Source organism: Fistularia commersonii, chromosome 10 (assembly GCF_037954325.1).
Source record: "Fistularia commersonii isolate RoL2024-O1a breed Wild chromosome 10, RoL_Fcom_v1.0, whole genome shotgun sequence".
NCBI classification, from domain to species: Eukaryota; Metazoa; Chordata; class Actinopteri; order Syngnathiformes; family Fistulariidae; genus Fistularia; species Fistularia commersonii.
Genome location: NC_141293.1, coordinates 9,415,545 through 9,439,052, shown reverse-complemented (window position 1 = coordinate 9,439,052; position 23,508 = coordinate 9,415,545). Strand labels below are relative to the sequence as shown.

At 41.8% G+C, this 23,508-nt stretch overlaps 1 protein-coding gene across 1 annotated transcript in view; it reads right to left on the bottom strand.

The window, feature by feature from the left end:
* Window positions 1–2,618: 2,618 nt before the first annotated feature.
* The window catches only part of iglon5 (IgLON family member 5), a 140,259-nt gene continuing 119,369 nt past the window's right edge, over window positions 2,619–23,508 (bottom strand). The window contains exons 5-8 of the mRNA XM_086153660.1: window positions 12,798–12,929; window positions 12,388–12,508; window positions 10,560–10,711; window positions 2,619–5,736 (exon numbers count right to left, since the gene is read on the bottom strand). Of these exons, the coding sequence (XP_086009786.1) occupies window positions 5,639–5,736; window positions 10,560–10,711; window positions 12,388–12,508; window positions 12,798–12,929 (503 nt within the window). The 3' untranslated portion in view covers window positions 2,619–5,638. The remainder of the gene's footprint in view (window positions 5,737–10,559; window positions 10,712–12,387; window positions 12,509–12,797; window positions 12,930–23,508) is intronic.

Sequence of the window (23,508 nt, the reverse complement as noted above, 5' to 3'; positions counted from 1 at the left end):
ATAGTTTCTCACTGTTATGCCGCATACTTACTACCTATCCTAATACATTTTACAGAAAAGTTTCTAGATACACAGTATCAATAGATGCAGACACTGGCCAGTGCAAAATCCCTACAGAAGTCATCAACAGTTGGACATAGTTTACAATTGCTGCGCCCTCCAAGTAGCACTTCCTGTGCTGAGTCTCCTTGAGCATGTATGGCAACACTTAAGTCCACTTGAAACGATGAACGAATAAATTTGTTATTCTCCGCATGTAAATCGCAGCTCTGAACGTGTATAGCTTACCGAGATGAAGCTTAAGGCTTTCCAAATCGTTTTGGGAGAAGGGGGATTGAAATCAATGTATGATTTGGGGTGTCTTGTATCAGGGATGATGTATTGTGCTCTCTGTTCTATAGCCGGTCTATGGACACTTGATCAATTCAGCTTCTTGGGACCTGGCAAGATAGTTCAGGGTGAAATTGGTCTATTTTAAAGCCATCTCGTCGGACATATTGATTAACCATTGCATTCTGAATCAAACGTACATCTTGGGCCTGTTGAAAGCTCTCCGGCTCGAATTTAAGAATCATATTGAACAAGAAAACATTCAAACCCCGATGACCTTGCCATTTTATAATCTTGGATTTAAAGCACAATAACAATTCTGCAACAGTTCATAAATGAAATGCATTACGTGACCTTATAACTCAGAAGAGTTCATTCTGATTCCTCTCAGCAAAGGCACGGCGCTCTGAAACTGCTCTTCCTTCTATTACGAACCCAATTCCAAAATCAATTTCACAACACTGTGTTTATAATCTGTCGGTGTAGTGAGGGTAGAGGTGGGGAGGGGGGTTACAACTATATGATTTCACCCCAGGTCCAGCTTTTATGTGTGCTTTTATGTTATTTCATTCAAGTCTTTTTACAAACGAAAATGAAGCCAATTGTGAGCGGGGCACACTGTGAAAAATGCACAATGAGAGATGGGGTGCTGCAGACAAAAGCTGCACGACACCTTATTAATTCCGTAAATAGATCAGCATCACCTTCAGCTGCAGGAGCCAATCAAGACATTTTTTCCATCAGGGTGCATCGAATGTAATTAGGGGCCGAGCAAACGTCTTGTTTACATCACGGCATTGAACCCCTTTTGGATTGTTATTTATACTCTTAAAGTAGGGCAGACTGTTTGTGATCAAGGCTATGCTAATGCTATTCCTATTCCATCGTGCAACCATAAATAGTGTGGTTCGCCCAACTCTTGGGAGGGACTGAAGTTTGGAAATGCAAGATGACTGACTGTTTGTCTTCTGCCCCCTAAATGTAGTTCACTGTCTGTTGAGTGTCATCCAATCCTCCTCCAGCTCTCAGCCCTCAGATTTGTGTTGTCAGGGTATCCTCCCATAGGCCCACGGATGCTCTCTCAATCATGTCCTCATTTAACCTCAAGTCATGCAGCCACAGCGAGTGCCTCCTCCTTGCCCACACCCTCTTCAGCCCTCCTCTCCAGAACCAGATGTCTGAATCATCTACATCCACCCCGACCCGTGGAAAATGTCACATTGCAGCCTGTTTATACGAAATGCCCACATCCTGTTAATTAATCACCACTCCACAATTTGAAGTGATATTCCCCTCCATCTGGTCCCTCCACACACTAACCTGGATGACGAGTTTTTTTTTTTTTTTTTTTTTTTTTCAAAATCCACCCATACACAAACATCAATGTGCCTTTTTTTTTTTTTTTTTTTTTTGCAAACCCACATGACAGAATGTGTTTTTGGCCATGTTTTTTTTGCCATCTTTTCTTGTTTTATGTTGGTTTTTCTTCATCAAAGAATATGTACATACAGATATACTGCTCAAAAAAATAAAGGGAGCACTTGAACAACACAATGTAACTCCAAGTCAATCACACTTCTGTGAAATCATAGTGTCCACTCAGGAAGCAACACAGATTCATTTTGACTTGTTTTAAGGACATTACATCAAAGTTGGATCAGCCTGGAGTTTGTTTTTACACTTTAATTTTGAGTGTGATTCCTAATCAGACCTCCATGGGTTGATACAATTGATTTCCATTGATCATTTTTGTGTGATTTTGTTGTCAGCACATTCAACTGTGTAAAGAGCAAAGTATTTCATAAGAATATTTCATTCATTTAGATCTAGGATGTGTTTTTTAAGTGTTCCCTTTATTTTTTTGAGCAGTGTATTATGTGTCATCGACGGGCGGGATGCAAGCATTGATAGCATGTAAGTGAGAAACAGGAAAATAAGAAACAAGATGGCGGACAGAGATACTGAGGATGACGAGGTGGCTCAGATAGAAAGAAGAAGCATCGACCGCATGATTTGCTCTTGTGCTTAAAATGAACTTTGTCATTATTTTTTGAGCTACAAGATGCATGCACAGACAGTGTGTGTGTCTGTGTGTTTGTCTGTGTGTGTGTGTGTGTGTGTGTGCGTGTGTGTTTGTGTGTTCCATTGCATGGAAAAACCCCAACTACATCGCAGAGGGCAAGACTTTTAGAGTACAACATGTAGTGTTTTTTGTTTAAGGGCCATTGAAACACAGCGTCACAATCATTTCAGAGTACTGTACACATTAAAAGTACGACGACAGACTTATTTGATATACCTTATTAATGGCAATATTTCAGTTATCACACCATAGCTTGACCATATCTGTTACCTTTTGCACAGTAGAGTGAGGGGTTATTGCTGGTTTGAAATAAAAACAACAACCAAAAAAAAAACAAAAAACAAGCAGAACACATACATTTGATTCAGTACTGAGTTTTCCCCATTGACACTGAAGCAGTCAAGGTTTGGCCGGGGTGAACTCATCTCTCCAAGCAGGCTCGATATGGCAAATTTTGCATAGAGTCGCTGCATATGAGTGGAATAGCGTTTCAGCGGAGAAATGAGTGTCGCGATATTGAAATACGGGCTTACCTCCCACTGTTTTTGCTGTGTGGGGGAAGTGGCGGGATAATTGAGCCACGAGGGTGTTGTAGTGCCCCGGCCCGCGTGTCACAGGTACACACTGGAGGAGTGCGGCGCACCGAGGCGAGCTCGTCCTTGAAGAGGATTCCTGTCAGTGGCAGGATTTAGCTTGAGCTATGGGGGCCATCACTGGCTGGCAGGAGGGACAGGTGGAGGCTGGGCCGCTTCACTCAGCCAGCCACAGTTAATGGCTAATTACATCTTCATCTCTCAGAGGCCTGGCCGGCCGAACAAGAACTGATTTACCTCCGCGACCGGAGCCTCAGATCTTCAAGAATCCATTTGTCTAGACCGTCGGACAGACATGCTATGGTAAGTGGACAAATATGCTGTATATGTGTGCGGTGCAGTCCATAGCATGATGAAAAAGTCCAATACATAAACTATTACAAATGATAAATTACATTATTGTTCACTGCTGCAGGCCACAGATGACATAATCCCTCAGACTGTTTCAAATGTGTTCTTAAAAAGCTTGTCATGGCAAAATAGAGCAAATCACTTTGAAAATTTTACATCTTTTTTTTTCTCTCTCTCTTTTTTTTGTGTGTGACCTCTCAGAGTAAAGTACAAAAAGTTGTTTTTCCCCGCTCGCTGCTCATTATCATAAGCTTCTGTTCACTTTTTTTTTCCTCACATGGATTTACTATTCATAGTTATTCAAATACTTATTAACATCATCATCATCATCATCATCAATAGTAATATTAACACCAAAAAAGTAAAAGCAGGTAACCTTGCAGAGTAAAACAGACACAGTGCAGGGAAGAGGGGAACGGTGGCAGGGTGTCGGCTGGGGCGGCGGGGCGGGGCGGGCGGTCGGACTTACAACAGGAACATCTCTAATCGTTACATGCTATCAACAAGCAACAAAGAGGATGAATCCACAGCTCTGAAACAGAAGACGTCGTTGTCACGAGACAGTCTCTCGCTGCTTCAGAAGATATGGGGGGGTGGCGGTGGAGGGAGTGTAGTTCAGTTGCCAGTTTGGCCCCTGCACTGGAAGTATTTACAGTTGGGAAGGGTGCGGGGGGAGCAGGGGGGATAGGAGGGACACGGAGCAGGGAACATTATAGCGATAGGGCGACTAGACAGAGCACGTTGAACAGAGGAGTGTGGGGTACAAAAAAGGTTTGGGTGGTGCGGAGGGGAGGGCCTACATGCACAGTGTCAGTATAACACCACCTTTCTATTGCACAAGGCGGGTCATAAAGCCCAGACACCACCACTACCACCACCCATTCCTTTTTAAACATTTTGACATCATTCATAGCAGTTTCACCGCCAAACCGTTTAAAATTAAAAAAAAAAAAAAAAAAAAAAAAAAATGCAACAAAGCCATATTCACTTGAAAGACTGAAACATGTTAAGATTTTTCACATATCTGTTTTCGGCAAATTAAAAAACAAAAGGAAATATTCCGCTTGATGAATCTGAAGAGGTTATGTTGACTCTACAATATCTGTTAATGTCACATCAGCAACTTTAAAAAGCGTATCACCTTAAGGACTCTTATTGTAACAGCTAAACAAGCACTAATGCGTTAACATTTACTCAAACAAAACCTGGTTGAGATTTATATAACAAAATAAAAGTGCTGAAGTAACACCTTTACGACTATTGTAAATGTACCAGTGACCAAAGAATAATTTAACATATGTATGTTCCAAAATCTTAGTAAAAAGAATGAAAGAAATGTATTTTAAAGCTAAATTTATAGCATCAAGAAGACTGATAATTCAATGATAACTTGACTTCACAAATACTGTCGACAGACTGTCGAAGTCACATAATCCTTCCGTGTTCATCAAGCTAGATGTCCTTCACATTTTAAGTCTTAACTAACATAAAACAGTTTCTTACAAAATATCAACATATTTTAAATACTTTGAGTGTGAGCGTATGAGGGTGTATCTGTGTCTGTGTGTGCGTGTGTTCGTGCGTTTGTGTGATCACATGGCCACCACATTGACGACTTTCAAAAGGTCACATGACCACCAATATGACATTATCACGAGCATTTTCATAAATATCCACCATAATACTGTGATTTTTATGAACCATTTTCATAAGGCAAACATTGTAGGTCAGTCATTAGTCTATATAGTATATTACATGAATGATCATCCAGTTGTTAGCTATTTTCTCACCGATACGACACTCATTAATCTACACGCTCTATCAGCTCATCAGCCCAGTGGCGATAATGAGAAAATAAAAACACAATAGGTGGAAGTACCAAGCCAGACAGATCTGCTGGGCGTTCTGGGACTCAGGAAGAGGCAGACAGATGCGTAAATAAGACAAGGAAGAGATGATGGCGATGGGGTTGGATTATGAATGCCGGACTTATCCTTTTTGGGGGGGGTGGGGGCGTGGAAGGGTGGGGGAGAAGAAGGGGACTGTGACTTGGGTTAGTGTTTGATACAATGATTCAATGGCTCTTGGAATAATGCATATTCTTTTTGTTCACAGTGATGGGTTCATAATTAAAGAATTTCATTTCCTTCTTCCTTCCTCAAAAGGGGGGGAGGGGTGCTGGGATGGGGAGGGTGGACGGGAGGGAAGGGGAAGGTAAGATGGGGAGAGGGGAGATGCTCTGGGGTCATTCGGGGACGATTCCTTCTCCAAGCTTCCATCTTTACACCTTCAACAGGAGGGCGGCAGACAGGGTAATCCAGATGGTGAAGCGCATTCCTGCTTGTAAACCGCTCCCTCGACCCTGTATAGCCCCTGGTCCTGCACGGACAAAAGCACCAAAAGAGGGAGGAAAAGAAGTGAGGGAGAAATATGAAATGCTAAAAAGACGTTTTTTTTATTTTTTTTTATGGCAGCTTGTCAACAGAATGCAAGCCAGCGAGCACAGACTCGACCCATGGGCGGATCCTGAGACATTAGACCCCGAAATATGAGGGGCTGTGAACGAATGCATGCCAAACTGTCACGTCACTCCCATTACGGTTGGATAATAATGTGTAAGAAAGTTGTGTCAGCATTCATTAACGCAGCAGCTAAACTATTAAATCATGTATTTTTAATTGTTACCATCAAAGCAAAATACCAGCAGTTTTTCTTTATTTTTTGTGAAATAACAGCTGTGAAAAATTGTTTCCTGAATATCCATCCATCTTCTGTCACTTATCCTGCACTCAGGGTTGCAGTAGCCTATCCCAGCTGTCATTGGGCAAGAGGCAGGGTACACCCTTGACTGGTCCCCAGTCAATTGTAAGGCCGCATATACAGACAAACAATCATTCACTCACTCATTCGGGGCAATTTTTCCCAATTGTATTCCATAGAAATATCCCCTTGTTGGAATTGAAATCACTGCGCCACCCTGTTTCCAGAATATTCTTGATTAATTGGATGACCTATGACAGGCTTACACCGTATGATTTTTCCAGTCGCAGACTTGAAACTGGCTGTCGTAAGGAAATCTTGAGAGTCGTAGGGCAGTTTTAGCAGATTCTCAGCACCCATCTCAGCGTCATCTCAGTCGCTAAATGTGACCCAGTAGTCTTACATTCTTAGCGCATTCGTAGCTTAGTGTTTGACCAGTCTTGGGGCTTATGACAATATCAAACACGTTTGATATTATCACAAGTCTTTGGGTTACGTCACCTAAAGACTGAATAAACAACCAAAAGATGAGCTCCAACAAAACAGTAAAAGGATTATAGACAAACAATCACCAGAACGGTGTTGGCGGTATAGATAATTTTGCAGTATGGATGAACGGGAATGGCGAGGTCACGGGTCTAATCAAAATTTGCAAATTCTTTAGATGTGAGATCCCCAGTCTTTATTCTAAGATTACACTGAGAGTAGGCTGAGACTTAAAGCTCTAAAACCTAGTCTTTAGACGTGAGATAGTAGTTCTACACAAGTCTTTTCAAAAACTTAGCAAAGGCTTATTGTGCAAACCCAGCACAAAACGATAGCGAGAAAATAAGATACCGGTTTCCTGTATCTTTGTCTATCTATCTATGGGTTTGCTGAGCGAGCCATGCAAGGTGAAGGGCTCTTGAATGCATGACGAGTCCTTCCACCTCCACAGTTGCCAAAGTAAATATTGGACTGATTGCACACAAATCTTAATGTATTCCAAACATTCAGGCACTACGATTGCGCTTCTCTGAAAATTATCTTTGTTCGAAACCTGGCTCCCACTCAGCAAATGTTCACTCATGCACTATCAGCTATGTTTTCCATTGAAATAGCTTCATTGCTTGAAACCCGCTGGCTATTAAAATCCAGAATGCATCAAATACAGCATCCAGTCAAAGAGGTGACATGTAAACAACATCAGATCTTCTGTTACAGTGGACTGTTGCCGTGTGAGGATGATGATGAACAGGGGAAATGTAGACTCCAAATACTACGACTCCCTCTCTGAATTCATGAAGCATCTGAGACACATGCCGACATGCATGAGGTTTAGTCAGTCGATATTTAAAATGTCAAAAGACCCTGAAATGGCCAGATCTGTTAAGCTGATTAATGTTGATCTGGAAACATGCCAAGAAACTGTAGTGAAATAATATTTATCCCATGAGTAGGAGCATGGTGGTTGTGTGGGTGATGGGTGGGCAGTTGGGGGACAAATTAATACCTCATCAGTGCCATATGTGGGACAAATACGTCAACACTTATGGCCATAAGTGGAAAGTGGGACAGGGGACATGTCCTTATTTGAAAATGTTCTCATCCTATAAAATGTGGAAGGCCATGGACAAGTGCTGTGTAACATTGATACAAAGTACTTGTAAGAATGTTGTCAAGCTGTGTGTAACCTCCTAGCAGGTCAGACTCCAGCAGCGGTGGCTGTTGTTACATGAGACTGTCTCTGCTATGGATGATGGACACAACTATGAGCCATATAGATAAAACTGTAGACGAGATCAATGTTTTGATTGATCGGATAACAATTTCGATCGGAAAGACCAATTTCCAGCACAGACCAGATAGACACGGCTACAAATGAACCAGTTGTCGACCTAAGAAAAGCATACGACAGGGTGCAACCCCTGAAAGGACAATGACAAAAAAAGAAGAACCAAATGCCTCCATAGATGTGAAACTCACGTATATAGACTGCTGGACATAAATCACAATCAAATCTGGACATCGTTCTGATTTGATAACAGAGTAATATTATTCATTAAAAAAGAATTTTCCCCCCAGCGAATCAGTGTCGACTTAAAATAAGGTTCTGGTCCAGTGTTTCGCTCTCCAGTGAATGGTTGCAGAAAGCTGACCAATCTACTTCTCGCTAAAATGGGTTGCAGAGGCAAAAATGTCAGACCAAAGACAAAATGGAGGGTAATGGATTGAAAAATGGTTAAAAAAAAAAAAAACAAGGGCTGAACTCTATTTCAAGTGAACATAAGTGTTAGTGGCTGTGTGTGGAGTGACAGACCATGACAAATAAAAGTTTAAAGCATATCAAATGAAAAGCCAAAAGAGGATCGATCAACTGGTCATTGCAAAATCATTCTTATTTTCTGCCTCTCTATGAAACAATTCATAGAGTTATACCTGAATTACATACAGCTGGATTTTTTATCTTAGATATATTGGCCTCAAACTTATCGGTCAAACTACCAAACTATCTGCAATCAGCACCATTGATCCACTCGATTTGTAACTTCGGTTTGATTTGCTGTCTTGATAAAAAACAGAATAAACATGACATGCAACTACAATTCAAATGAGTATAATAGATGTAATTGATAAATCTTATCCGGAAACTTTGAGTTGAAACAATGCAGAATAGTTTTGCTTGTCTTCCTGAGGTTTTCCCAAATGTAAAATAGGTAGCGATTTTGGCACAGAGTATTACTGTTCAACAATTACTGTTAAAGAATACTTATTTTAAATATTTTTTGAGTTGGGAGAAAAAGGATTATTTTAAGGGATTCATCACCTCGGATCATTCATTCCATCAGCCACTGAAGTCCTGGACTTTAGGACCTTAGACATCTCATGTTGTGCTTATATTTAATTTTGCAGAATGTCAGCTTTGTCTTTCATTTCCTGTCCCTTTTATCAGTCCGTGCATATTTATCCTCTTGCTTTAGTAAAACAGTATATTCTGTATTTGATACGTCATCAGATGTCATGCTTTACATCTGATGGCTAGTCAGTTTACTTTAATCCATAATTTACGTGAACTAAATGGCGTCGAAACCCACAAAACAAAAAAGTAATACAAAATAGAACTTAAAATGTGTAAAAAAAAGTTATAAAATGAAAATAGCGCAGGTTGCAAGCGAGCAGTTAAGCGTTTCTTCCACGTGTGAACATTACTGATCAGATCAGTTTCATTTAATTATGCCAGTAAATCACGCGACTGCACCAGAATGCTCCTTGCATCGGCGCAACCCAGTGGACCTGCGCCATTAACAATCTTATTAGTTCCAGTTTGGTTTGACATGTCAAAACTATTCACCGTGAAATGCGTAATCTTATTAATCTCATTAAGTCAGAAACTGTTTCATTTAAAGGGACAAGACCACGACATGGCAGAGGTTGACATGTTGTTGACCTTTTTGACAGTCGGACATGTTAAAACCTCAAACGCTGGAAGTCATATCATCAATGATCTGTGATCCAATAAAGATACGAGGTATGCTCATCTAACTAAAGACATTTATTTGATGCATCTTAATTCACATAATTTGCAGTGCAGATTATTATAATGCCATTAAACAGAGTTATCTGGTATACAGAGCAACATCATGAGCTTTCCATAATGCGCAGAGAAAAAAAGTATCGTTAACTTCAGCGCTTTCTAAGAATTAACTTCAAGGCGACGACGTTGACGAGAAATAGAACAAACAGAAGCGGGTCGACAAAGTCAGGAGAGGCGCTGTGAGAAAACAAATTCATTAAGGGGAGGGCCATGAGAGTAAATATTTCATGCCGTGTCCAGAACAGAAAAGGAGGTTGTTCGGTTCTAATGATGGCAGCAGGAGATTAGGAAGGAAAAAGGAGGCAGAAGGACAAATGATGGAGAGATAGGTTGACAGAAGTGGCAGCGGTGGCGGAAAACGAGAGCAGGAAGATGTATGGGTCTGACGGGAGAGTGAGTCATTGGAGGGAGACTGAGATAATGGGTAAAGGAATGGAAGACGAAAAGGGGATAGATGAAGGACTCACTTAAGACCCTAATGCTGAATGCACTGGGGGAGGGGTCGACGGGAAATAGAAGGGTAGGGAAATCGCTCATTGGGGACAGTTAATGTGAATCAGGCTACGAGCGAAATGACAACTTCACGGGGTAACAGGAGCGAGCCGAGCGCCGGTTCCTGCGTTTGTGTGGGAGTGTGCGTGCGAACAACAGATGGAGGGTGAGAGCGTGAAGGAGTGAAAGAGAAAGGCGGTAATATAGGCAAGCAAAGCTTTAATGGGGCGGAGAATAAAGAAAATGTGGTCAGGGGGGAGCTGTGTGAGGTGCAGAAAAAGCTAGTTGAAAATGGGGAAAAACGTGTGCGCGTGTGATTGTGGCTGTAGAATTCCGTGAAAGTTTTTGCGGCCCTCCGTGTGTCAGAAAAACTTACGAAAGAGCAACATGCTAACGTTGGAAGCCCCCAGGCGGTTAGTGGCGAAGCAGGTGTAGTTGCCGAAGTGTTTCTCCGTCACATTGGTGAACAGCAAGAGTGAGCGCGTCTTCTCGTTCTTGATCCTCAGGGTGTTGTCACTCTCCACCGGTCTGAGTTGACAGAAGTGCGAAAATAAAGAAATTACACAACATTGCACTCATGCCCACGTAACAGCCTTTGTGTTCTCCAGAGACACCTTCTTCTCAACAGCTACCTATCAGCTTATACTAATGGTGAAATATAACAGTCTATAAATACCAGGAGTCCCATGTTGAGGCCCATTATACTCTATTAACGACCCTCATTGGCTGGCCTGAGCCTGTTTGAGCATTTCTGCATTTCGCTTCCCCATGTGCTAAATCACAGTTCTAATCTCGCCGGGTCCTTTTACGCCTTTCGCAAGGTCGGAGGGACACTTTGTGTGCAGGGAACGGAAAGCAAATAGGTGTCCGAGACGCTAACTCCCCTCCACAGATGGCAAAAGTATCCAGTTTTATCTCAACTAAAACATTCTGTGAATAAATGGCGGCCGGGACTAAGTTTCTTCCAAGTCAGCTGAATTCAGAGGTACTTTTAACACGTGACAGTTATTATATAACAGCGCCAGAAAGAGTTCAAGACATCCCGTCTTAAGAAAACCACAGGCGAAGCAACAAAACAAAAGCAAATGATGAAGACATCTTTATCATTTCAACAAATGCACCGAATTTAGAAAGACAACGCCGATTTACGAATGCATTAAAGAATAAGCTTCAATTCAATTAGAGAACAATAAAGCGCTCCCAGAAGATAGACAAGCCTGGAAAGGCTTTTTCTTTTTGATTTGTTTCCCTTGGTTTGTAAACACGGATGGTGATTAATTGTGGTACGGAATCCTCAGCAGACCTGAAGAAGCTGAGGGTTTTCTTTTATTATAAATGTATTTTTTTGGCATTACGAGCTTCACCAGCTTCTCTACTGTGGAGCTTAGTTCCTGTGTGAGGAGCGGAGTAAAGCGAAAACAGTTGGGGTCCATTCACCAGCCAATACGGCCCTATGGCTGCTCAAACTCACACCCTATTACTCATCTCTGAAAAGAGAATCCATGGAATAATTCTGGAATAGTTTGGACTGTAACCATCGGCCTGTATACTTCAAGCACTAGGTTTAAACCTTTGACTTTCTGTATTTTCACAAGCGCTCCGGTTTTGTAGCGTGTCCCTAAAAAAACTTTCGAAACCTTTTCCTCTCGAGTTTAAATCTTTTTTTATTTCATGGTCCTGATTCCATTTCTGCCTAATTTCACTTTCTGTCTACATTTTGGTAGTCTGTCAGTTGTTTAGTCCTTGTCAGTACAACCAGCTGCTTGTTGATTTTATCCAACAGGCTTCCTCTCAGCTCCCGTTGTGTCATTTCTGTCCGGATCCTTCCTTTTTTTCCTCATGTTCCCCATGTTTGTTTCTTGTTTGGTTAATCATTTTCACTGATATGCAGTCGCTGGGTTGTCCTGTCATTGTGTTCAAATAAACTCGAACGACCTCGAGTTACTGCCTACTGATTCCTCGGTTTGATTAAAACACACAATAATGGCAAAAGTTGCTGAGAAACTTTCAATATTTAGTTGAGAGAAGCATACATTCCTGTATGGCTTGGGTACAATATTTTGATACCAACGGTATCGTACAGTAATATGGGAAAATGTGAAGACTAAGTTGGGTTCAAGCAAGACTTTGTGACTTTTTCCAAGCTTAGGGCATCCCGCCCTTTACATGACGTAAAACAACATAAAAATGTTGGATGGTCTCACTTGTGGTCATCTCTGTACCACTCAAAGGACGCCGGTGGGACCGCCATGGCTTCGCAGCGTAAGATGGCCGTCTTACCCAGATGGGCCGGCATGTTCTTCATGTCTGTAATCATGGGTGGATCTGACAAAGAAAGCAAGGGAGGGAAGGATAGTGAACTGAAAGAGGTACTTCAGTTAATGGAATAACAGTGAACTCACTAGAAAGTTAGATTAGGTCAGCAGAGGGCGACCCTTCAAGTTGAACTACTCAGAGGAACCAAATTAAGATGTATGAGGTTGTACATACATTTCAATTTGGCATATTTACATATGGTATATCGTTACTACTGGACTAAGTAATAACTAAGCAATAACACAGGAGGTTGCGTGTGACTTGAATTATGATTCAAGTCTGGGTCTCGAGCACTTACAGTTGACTGTGACCTTCACCTTCCGTTGATCAGGCGGAGCGACTCCGTTGTTGGTGATGCATTCATAGTCTTCAGCTTGCTGCCTCTTGATCTCTGTGATGTCTAGGAACTCGCCCTCGCTCACCAGCCCATCTGAAGGGGTAAGACAAAGGTCAAAGGTCACTGAATGTCAAAAGAAAGGAAAATTATTTCATGTTTGCTTGTGAGATAGCCGTGCCGGTCGACTGCACATGACACTGACACACACATACAGCGAAAGTTGTCGGATCAGTTGAATTTATTCACTGAATCTTCAGAGATATTGCAAATAAATGACTGATTTACAATACAGACATTGAAAATTGCAAATATCTTGGTGCCTTCTAGTCATATAGGCTTTGGAAACAATGACGGCCTTAAAAAGCAACCAAACTTTTTAGGAAAACACCCTTTCTTGACTGGGCTGATTAACACATGCAAGCTCCAGCAGACGTATTAATACCGCACATATTAGACAGCATGAAAGTGAATGTTTAATCACATGCAAAAGAATGGATAATTGGAACAGCTATATCAGTGTTTAGGGGATTCGAGCATTTCTCTGATCTCTGCTCCCCTCTCACACTTGATCTTTGTCTCCTCCCCAACACCAGCCAGATGAACATCCAATGGCTTAATGTTTTTTTTCCACGCCAAACTTTTTAAAAAGTAACGCATCTGCACTGGCTTGATGCAGACACAGGCGGCTATCAGCTGTAGGCTTGTTGAAAACTGTATATTCCAAAGTCAGCGGATCAATGTGTAGTTAACAGGCTATTTAACCATCAGTTATGGGTCAATGCCAATTTTATGAACAGAAATCATGCACTTTATTTTATTCCTTCCAAAATATGATTCAGTCACCATTACTTTATTGTTTTGTGCCATACCATTTCAATAGAATCAGTGCTAAGCGCTCAGCCGTCATTCTTTGTGTGTTTCTCAGGCCGTCCCCGCACCCAAAGACCAAATGGTCCCGTTCTAGTTTTTCCTCCCATCCGTCCAGATGGACCAGATATGTTTCATTACCATCTCCACAATTAAATGGCTAATCCGTTTATTCCAATACTATCGCAGATTCCGCCTTCTCATTGAGCCAATTGTGTATGTCCCGTTTATGTGAGCAGGAAAAATGGCTTACTTAATGTTTAAAGTTAAAGCGAGAGGAAATGTATTAATACAGGCTTCACAGATGGGCTTATTTTGAAGGTAGATTTAGAGGGGGTGATATTAATACATTTAAAATAAATATGTTTGATGACGAATTTGAGCTCCAAGTATCCGGACTTGGTTAATGCAGCCTAAATGTGTCTCGCAGACATCTAAAGGCTTCTTGCACTTTTAAGCTTCTGGTTTCTGCCGTTCTTCCATTGTTAAGCCCTGTTAAGCTTGCAGAAGTTAGCTTTTTAAAGGCGGTTTTTGAACTCACCTCATTGGGATTTCGATCATGACCCACCGCTAGTCAGTTTAAGACAGTCCATCTGTTCCTTTGCAAACTTTCTTTTGTGCTGCTTGACGTGTGCTTTGGGGTTGTTTTCCAACTCTTGGCAACAGATTTACGAGACGGTTCAATAAAATTGTGATTTCTCTGTTTCTTTGATACGTCCAAAAGCTCCAATACTGAGGGCAGCTGCCATCATCCCCCATGGACAATTGAATTTTTAGTTGGACGTTTGTGATAATGGCCTTGAGTTTGTACTGCAGTTTTAGTTTCTCCACTTTCTCCATCTCTGTTATGCACCAGTTTTAATTTTGCACTCATGCTCCCATCAAGGTCCAGCTTCACCATCAACCTCAACTGCCTATCAGTCAGTCAGTCAGTCAGTCAGTCTTGCCTGTCCTGCAGTGTCTGTCCAATCACAAGCCAGTTTTCAAATTGCGTTTCCATCTAGTTTTGTTTAAGTAGTTCAGCTTTAGTTCTGTCTATGGTTTTGTCTTCTGTTGGGATTTTATCCTGGTCTTGGTTTTATAGGAAATTCTAATTTTTACTCACGTTCGTGAGTAAAAGTGCTTTTGGCTTGAACTCAATCCACACGTTTCGACTTGTCTTCTGAACCTCCACCACGGGTCATTTTAAGCAATTCCTGTTTACGAGTATCCCTGAAGTGCTCTCAAATAGTGTGGCGCAGGAATGGTGTGATCATCTTCAGACAGATGGTTGCTGGTTTGAACCCATCATTCTTCCAAAGACTGTCATTAACCTCCTGAGACAAGAGCTTTTACGTGCAAGGTTTTTTTTTTACTTTCCCACCACTCCACAGCCACCTCCAATAAATAGACAGAGTTCGACATCGATACAATAAAGAAATAACAACCAACTCTACCAACAATAACAAGCTTGCGAGAACAGTGTACATGCAGAGTAAATCCAAAGGGTTAGGCCTCATTGACACCATCACCCACGGAGCGCTGACCACTGAGTGCCACCCTGCCGCCCCCTCCATCTTCTTCTCTGGCTGCAGATATACTGTACTCTGCAAACACTTTTATTTTGCCCTTAGCTATCACTCCCTAAATCCCATGCATATCAAATGTTAAGTAAGTATGTTACTGCAACTGCTTTTTTTCAGCTGATTTATTAATAGTGATTTATGTCATGGAGGATATACTTTATATGTTTGTATGTGTGTATGTGTATAGATATATATATATATACATACAAACACCCACACCCACACACTTACATACAGGACTTTCTCAGAAAATTAGAATACTGTGATAAAGTTCTTTATCTTCTGTAATCCAATCAAAAAAACAAAAAAGTACTTTTTCATGATATTCTAATATTTTGAGATAGGATTTTTGAGTTTTCTTAAGATGTAAGCCATAAACAGCAATATTGAAATAATAAAAGGCTTGCAATATTTCAGTTGATTTGTAAAGAATCCAGAATGTATGACATTTTTGTTTTGTAATTGCATCACGAGATAAAAAACTTTATCACAATATTCTAATTTTCTGAGACAGTCCTGTATATATCCTGTATATTTTGAATGTGTGTGTGGCTGTGCATATATATATATATATATATATATATATATATATATATATGAACAGCCACACACACATTCGACACACACACACACACATACACACGTGCATATATATATATATGTATATATATATATACGCACCCACACACACATTCGACACAAACACACGCACACACACACATATATATATATGAATCGACTGGCGAGCGGTCCAGGGTGAGCCATGCCTCTCACCCAATGACAGCTTGAATAGGCTGTGGCCCCCGTTCAACTCCGAGTACAGATTAAGTGGTGCAGATAATGAACGAAGGAATAACAATCATGTAAAATGATTTATGCATTCTGTATCACTTTGTTTTCAGGAAGTCATGTTAACTGCCCTAACGTAGAGTAGAGCTAGACACAAAACTAGCTAAGTGGAAGTTTGACAAGAAACTGTAAGGGGGTAAAATTGATTCTTTCCTTTTGCAATAACAAATCAACATCTTCAAATTCGATGCTTTTACAGCACGAAGGGCTCTGGGCTATTTTCCATAAATAGCTGGTGCTAAACAAAGATAATCTGATGCAATTACTTGTTGAGTTCCAGAGGAAATTGGCATGTCCACCCCAAGGGGTGGACATGCCGGAGGGAGGGGGGCTGACGACCACACGACATAACAAGAAGAATATCGTCTGTTATTTGAAGTTGACAAACTCCCGGGTGCCAGCAAAACCAAATTAGACAGCCTCGCAGCTTTGCCGCCTTTCCGCAGGTGACAAACGGTCCTGGAGGCTCTTTGGAGAGGACAGCCGGCGCGACGGGCAACAAGTTATTGCTGCTTCGCGTAAGAGAATTGATGTTGAGGGTGTTATTGGATCATCGGAGGGACAAAAATAGACCAGAGAGAAGGAGAGAGCCTCCCCCCAATCCTCCACTCCCTACCCTTTCACTAAGTTTTAGCTGCCAGCTGTCCCAAAGCCTCCAAAACCATTAGGCCCTTTTTCTCCTCTTTACTCCATTAAAGAAGTCAGACAGTGGAACAAGACATTATACATAATCTCACCACTGACAAGGAAATCCAGCTCTTAATTTGACGCTCATACAACCACTGTCAATCAGTGGACCCTTCACTGCTCTCGAAAAAAAAAAAAGAACAAACACAAATACCTCCTGAGCGTGTCCATGAGTAACATCGACGCAACTACACACACACACAAAAAAGACCCTAAATGCCACGATTATTCCTGTCAGAGATTAGCACGGCGGTTCTAATTGAAGATTATACTGGAGGATTATTAGTGTGGCTACTGAGCTGGAGACGATTATTTGCAGCTGCTGCGGCAGAGTCTGAGCATCCAGAGCTCCAACCGCAGTGATGGCTACCGGTGCAGGCAGGCGCTGCGTGCAGCACGGGTGTGCAATGCTATGCACTCATTCTATTAGTTTAATAAATATGGCTCAGCGGTGACATCTCTGTCATGCATTCAGAGCACCCAACTTTGCCTGGAGCGAACTGAGCGGGGGGGGGGGCGCATTGAGGGGGGAGAAAATAGAATCAGACAACCCCCGCTTGAGGAATTACAGACAAGTTTAGACATCACTTACTTTGAAAGACATGGAAAAATGCAAATAATTGAAACAATTAATTATATTTTTCATCTATATACACATACTGTAGAAATAAACGTTTTTTTAAAGAATCACAGTCTAGAAAAATTTTCACCTGCTACAAATTCAAGAAAAGCTTTGTCGGCCAATAAAAGTGAGACACAATAATTTGAACGATTTAAAGTAACGTAGTGGGTGAATAAGAGGACGGGTTTCTGATTCCCCCCCCCTTTAGGTGCATAAAGTGTCATCGTGAGGCCCACTTTTTTTCCTGGTCTGTTGGAACTTTTTCCAGAAAAAAAACATTTTCAAGCCTGGGTTTTGAGAAAGCGGGAGAGTGACTGAACAAACGTCATAAATGTTAATTCAAGGCGAGACTGACAAAGGTAAACATAGAAGAACATAACAGTGTCACCGTTATCTTATCTTATCTTATCTTATCTTATCTTATCTTATCTTAACCATCAAATACAGAGGGTGGAGGGATTCAATGATATTTGGGTCATTCTCAGAAGGAATAGAGCCTGGTTGTTATCAGCAACAAGTGGAAAGCTCTGGTCCGCCGCAGCAGAATCGGGTGAATACAGCATATCTTTACTCCTCTGTGATGGTACAATTAGTGCTATGGTGCAGCATCTGTTGCCTTCAAGATGACGGCTTCTCCAGAGATGCACGTACATATTTCAGGAGCCCTGGGGAACCCTGCGCGCTGCACATGTTAAAAAAGCATGGCTGGGGAGGGAAGGGGGGTCGGAACACCTGGAACGCTTCGGCGCACGGCGCCTTCAGTGCCTGACCTCTTTCTAACATCGGTGAGAGAAATGAGAACGGAAACAATTACTTGACGAGCCACAGCCGCAAACATATACACTGTAAATCTGACAAGTGAATTTCACTCGTAAAATGCAGATAAGCTACACTCACATACAAGGTCATTATCACACAGATATCGCGCCTCCCCGGTACAATTACTTGAGTTTTACATTTCAGTGAGTTTGCAGATTATTGGGTTTTGCAATTTTACCGCAGACAAGGAGTTTGCTCACAGCAATAAAAACTGGAAAAAAAAGGGAAGAATCCATTGATTGTCCTCAGCATTTATCAACCACAGGGCGGGGGCGGGGCGACCAATCACATGACCCATTATCAACAAAACAACCATTCACACCTCTGGGCTACTTAACAAAGAGGACCTGGAAACAACTTCCTAAGATACAGGGCGAACATGTCAACACCGAATGGTCCCCCTGGTAGGAATCAAAGCGGGAAACTTCTTGCTGCGAGGTGCTGGCTCTTTCCACCAATTCATATCCAGATGGAGACAGTAACGCTGTACAGCAACTTTACTTCCTCACCAAAAACATGGAGAGCCAGAAAAGAATCTTTCCCAGACCAGCTCCCGATGCTTTTACAAGTACAATTAAGTTGTTAGACTTCACGGCACTTTGCACTGATAAAAATAATCTAAAAGTTTCTTTTTTCCCCTCTTTTTTCATATTTTAGGCTTGTACAAGTGAGAGTAATCGAGTGCTGGAAAGGCAGATATGAGAGAGAAATGAACAGAGGCATAAAGAAGGGCAAGGTTAACAATGTTGAGTTTCTGATGTGGCTTCCTCCATCCTCAGCGCTTGTATTTCATGTAATCTGACAGTGCAAAGGAGGCCTTTCACTGTAACCCTTTTCTTCCTCCCTCTCTGCATCCCTTGAGATTTTTGGATTGTGGACCTCTCTCGACTTTGGTGAGAGATCACATCGGACTGGAACCAGCCCCTGGCACTCCCTGGACGAATTGTAAATACGGCTCCATCAACCACTCGTGACATTTGAAGGAGTCTGATTCCTGACCCCGAGAGATTGTTGGATTGCACATGAGAGGAGAGGAGGGGAAGTGAATGAGGCGGCGGCGGCGGCAGTGGTGGTGGGGCTCATCGGTGGGTTTGTCCTGCCCTACGGTGAAATGTGCTCTATCTCCCTGGCAGTGCTTTGAGCCTGGCGAGACATCAGGGCATATGATTTCTGCTTCTCCTTCTCCATTTCTGACAAAAAAAAAATGACAAGGCAGATAAAATGGCTGGACCCAGAGAAGGATGGAAAGCCCGAAAGTGCGAAAAACATGCCATTTGGGAATGTCAGGGGACCGAAGTCCATTATTTTCGCTAAATGCGGTGAAAGGAAATATGAGGGGAAGTGTTGCACATTGGCACAGAAATCTGTTGGTGTGTGAGGGGTAAAAGACCCAGATTGGGGAATATGTGGGGTGAACATATCTGACCTCAGTTCCGGTCGGTCAAACATGTCTGAAATTTTTAAACTGACTGTGGACATGATCAGGAAGTGTGCACTATGGTACCAACAGCCAATGAAACAGATTAGGTAATCGGTCTTCACTTATATGTAATGCTTGTGGTTTCGAAACGCTAAACGCTGGATGACATTCACCCATTCATCCATTGTGGCAACAGCCATACAAGGTGATTATCGGACCATCAAGAGCAACTAAGGGTTTCAACGTTTCACCCAACGACACTTCAGCACTAAGACAGGAGGAGTCGAACCACTGATCTTACGATTGGAGGGACGCCCCGCTCAATCGACCTTTGTTTGGTACATAGGAGATGACGCAAATGACAGGAATTAGCAAGGATATTATAACAGCAGTGGTGAACAGCAAAGGAGGAAGAGGCTCGATGAAGCAAACGTGGACTACAGTAATGGGAGAAAGATTGATAGATCTGTGGTGGGAGCATGACCGCCTGAGTAACTTTAGTTTAAGCACACGCCACGACCGGACATATTTGTCGATCTCCTAGACGTGGTCAAACCCGCGACAGTTTGATGCATTCAGTTGGCTTCGCTTGATTGGACAAATCGTGTAGTCCGTGATCCCTCGTCAAGTACCGTTATTAAATGGCTGATCCCCCTGTCTTTCGGTCGTTGTGACTCTGCAAAATTTAATGGCTTAAGTATAATATAAGAGAAGATTTAGGTTTAGGATTCTGCTGATCCGTTTTCTTTTCTTTAAAGCTACAAAGTTTTCTTTAAAGTACAAAGATTGAGCGAAGAGATAAATAAAAAAAAAAAAAAAAAAGGAGCCCGAGCATCCTCGCCTTGCAGTAGCTCCCATCGACCAGCATGCTGGATATAAAACATGCAGCGCTCTAAGAGTCAACAGCGAAAGTGTACGATCAATTCTAAATCACATTTAAGTCGAGTGGAAAGAGGTTAGATCAGGTGTTATGTGGTCACTTTTCTTAGATATTGTCCAAAGCCTGGCGGCTGAGTTCAGTACAATCTGAGAAATCAATATGTTTGTTTGCATTAAATAAGTGGTTTCTCTTCCCTCGTAGAGACGTTCGCTCCATTCACTTTCATGCGCTTATTGACATTTTTTTTTCCCGCCAACAGCCATCTCTGGTTTCCCCTTCACTGTTGCTATTATGATTGTTTTATTTGACTAAATGTCTGGCTGTAATTATGAGGCTTTATTAAATACAGTTTAACTGTGGATTGTCGGTTGGTTTAATGTTTGGTGCAATGGACCAAATAAATATCTCTGTGTGGGACAATAAAGTTGATTTGAATCTTTAAAAGAAGCTAACAGTAGCCTGTAATTTTTAGGTCTGTGTTATTAATCCATTTGCATTGTCTGAAATTGCCAGACGCTGACGGGAAAAGGAGGTTTCAAATCGTATTCTTCTTCTTTGGGTAAAAGCATGTTACTATGGTTACCGTTTCTGTATTTTACCCACTTTAGTCAGGATCTGCTGCAGTGATGCAACATTGTTTTTACAAAGATTGCTGTTATTCCCTTTTGTCGCAGTGGGTGCAAACTCCACAAAATATGAGATCGGGACAAAATGTAATGTATGAGACCTCAGGGCTGTAGAAGGCTTTTGCACTGCAGAAGTATTGGATCGGGGCGCAAAATTAAACGAGTTGGATCCGATGCAAGAACCTTGTTCAGGAGTTCACTTAACCATCATCAATTAAAATAATTTATTATCCATATAATTAAGATGGATCACAACTTGCTACTGGTATGGCACCGGTTTTCTGCTTTGGCACCTGGGAGTTTTTTTGACGCATATGACTCGCTCCATGCTTCACTTCTGGGTGGTCGTCAGAGCAACGTAGTCTCCGTCTTCTCTGAATAAATATAATTTATTAGTCTGTAAAGTCATCTCCAAAGAGCACTGTGTATTTGGTTGTCATGTGCCTACATAACCATGTATGTTTCAATGGAAACCTTTTATGTGATTTAAACAGGGGTTTTTCCATTTCAGGTTTCCATTTAATACCTGAATGATTTAATTGGCTCACATAGTCATACATGAAACCTAATGAAAAAAAATGTATCTATTTAAATAAACTGCCTGGGAAAGCAGCCCCAGGGGAAGATCATTACCTGAAGCACCTTGGTGTCTATTGTTCAAGTCATTATTCCAAAATGCCCGAAATTCATGATACGACAAGTCTGACGGGCAGAAGCTTGTCGGTCATCGCTCCTGATATTTTCTACGTTTCACCATTATCCGACCGTGAGGTGTCCAGACTTCCTCCCACCATGTTTCACTCAGATGAATACATCTTAGGATGCAGACGCTGTTATACATTTTATTAAATCAAAAACAGGTTTTTGCATCTCATCAAATGCTGATAAGTCCACCTGATCTCCTGTGACATTATATTCGGGCAAAAGAAAGGCCATTGCTCAAACTATCCAAGACTATGTAACTATTATACAGTTATAATATCTCCATATGAGGACAGGTTTTTGAGCTCAAGCTAAATTCATATTCAAAAATATTTTTTTAACACTTCCTTGGTCCAGCTGATTCAAAATGCCTCCAAGAAATTAAAAATGCGTGACAAACAAAACCTTAGGTCTCAAGAGGTTAGAGTTAGCCAAATTAAATGCCTAAACAAGAAATCAAGGTTACAAATGACATTACGGAAGGTTATTTGAAAAAAAAAAAATTCGAGGTAAGAAATGTCTGCATTAATTAATCAGACAACTTCACCTCTTGACATTTTCCCCAGACAGTGTGAGGAGGAGGAGGAGGAGCGAGAGGGACAAAAAGTCTTCGTTTCCCCTTGTTATGATTGGTCCAACTCTTATTTTGTTTTTTTGGCAGGATACACACTTCAGCCTCTTAGTGTGATTGCTGTGTGGTCAAAATGCAATTCCGTTATGCAAAATGCGTGCAGTCTGGCAGGTCTGCACTCGGCTGCCGCGACTGACACTTCCAGACAGTTCAATCTGAGAATGGACGGAAAAAGGAAGCGCCGGGCTTCATCAAAGTCCCAGACGAGTCAAAAATGTAAAACGAGACAGTTTTTCAGGGGGGCTTTTTCCCTCATATAAACTGACAAAAACGAGCTTGATGTAAAACTAATTTGCGTCGACAAAATGGATTAGAAGACCAGAGTCTGGGAGAGACAAGTCAAATGCCGTCATGTTAAACCTTTGGGTGGCAAGAGGTTAGAATTTCTGAGTCAGCTGCATTTTTCAGTCATTTCATGTTCTGCTGTGCTTTGCTACATCCCCTCATTCACTCCGCTTATCGCGGACTACCTTGGTTGCCGAGGCAGCGGGTTGATTAGTTAAATCTGGCTGTCTTCACCCCTGGCAAGCACTCTACCTCTTCCCGGGAGGTCCGAGGGTGTTCCCGGGACAGGTAAGGTTTTTTATAATTCGTTCTGTGTGTTCTGGGTTTGACAGCAGGGGGTTCCTGCAGGGGCCTGAGCATGTCCCATTTGGATTACACGTCCCAGACTTTTCCATGAATGCAGGAGAAATTGCTCTGGAGGTGGAAGTCGGGGACCTTGGAGATCTAATTCTCTTCCAAATGTTCACTCTCACTAGATATTTGGATTCCCTCATCTGATCTGGCTCAGGTGGTGAGTGTCTGAAGCAGCTGCAGATCTGTTGACTGGACTGGGATCACAGTAGATCGCAGATCTTTAACCAGAGGTTAAAGGTGTTCTGATATCATTTATATTCATGAGCGACCATCTGTTGGTTATGACAATTGCATTTTTTACACTTAAATCTGGCAACTAAACACTACATTGGTTTGGGATCCAATTGCCTGCTCCAAGTTTCTGC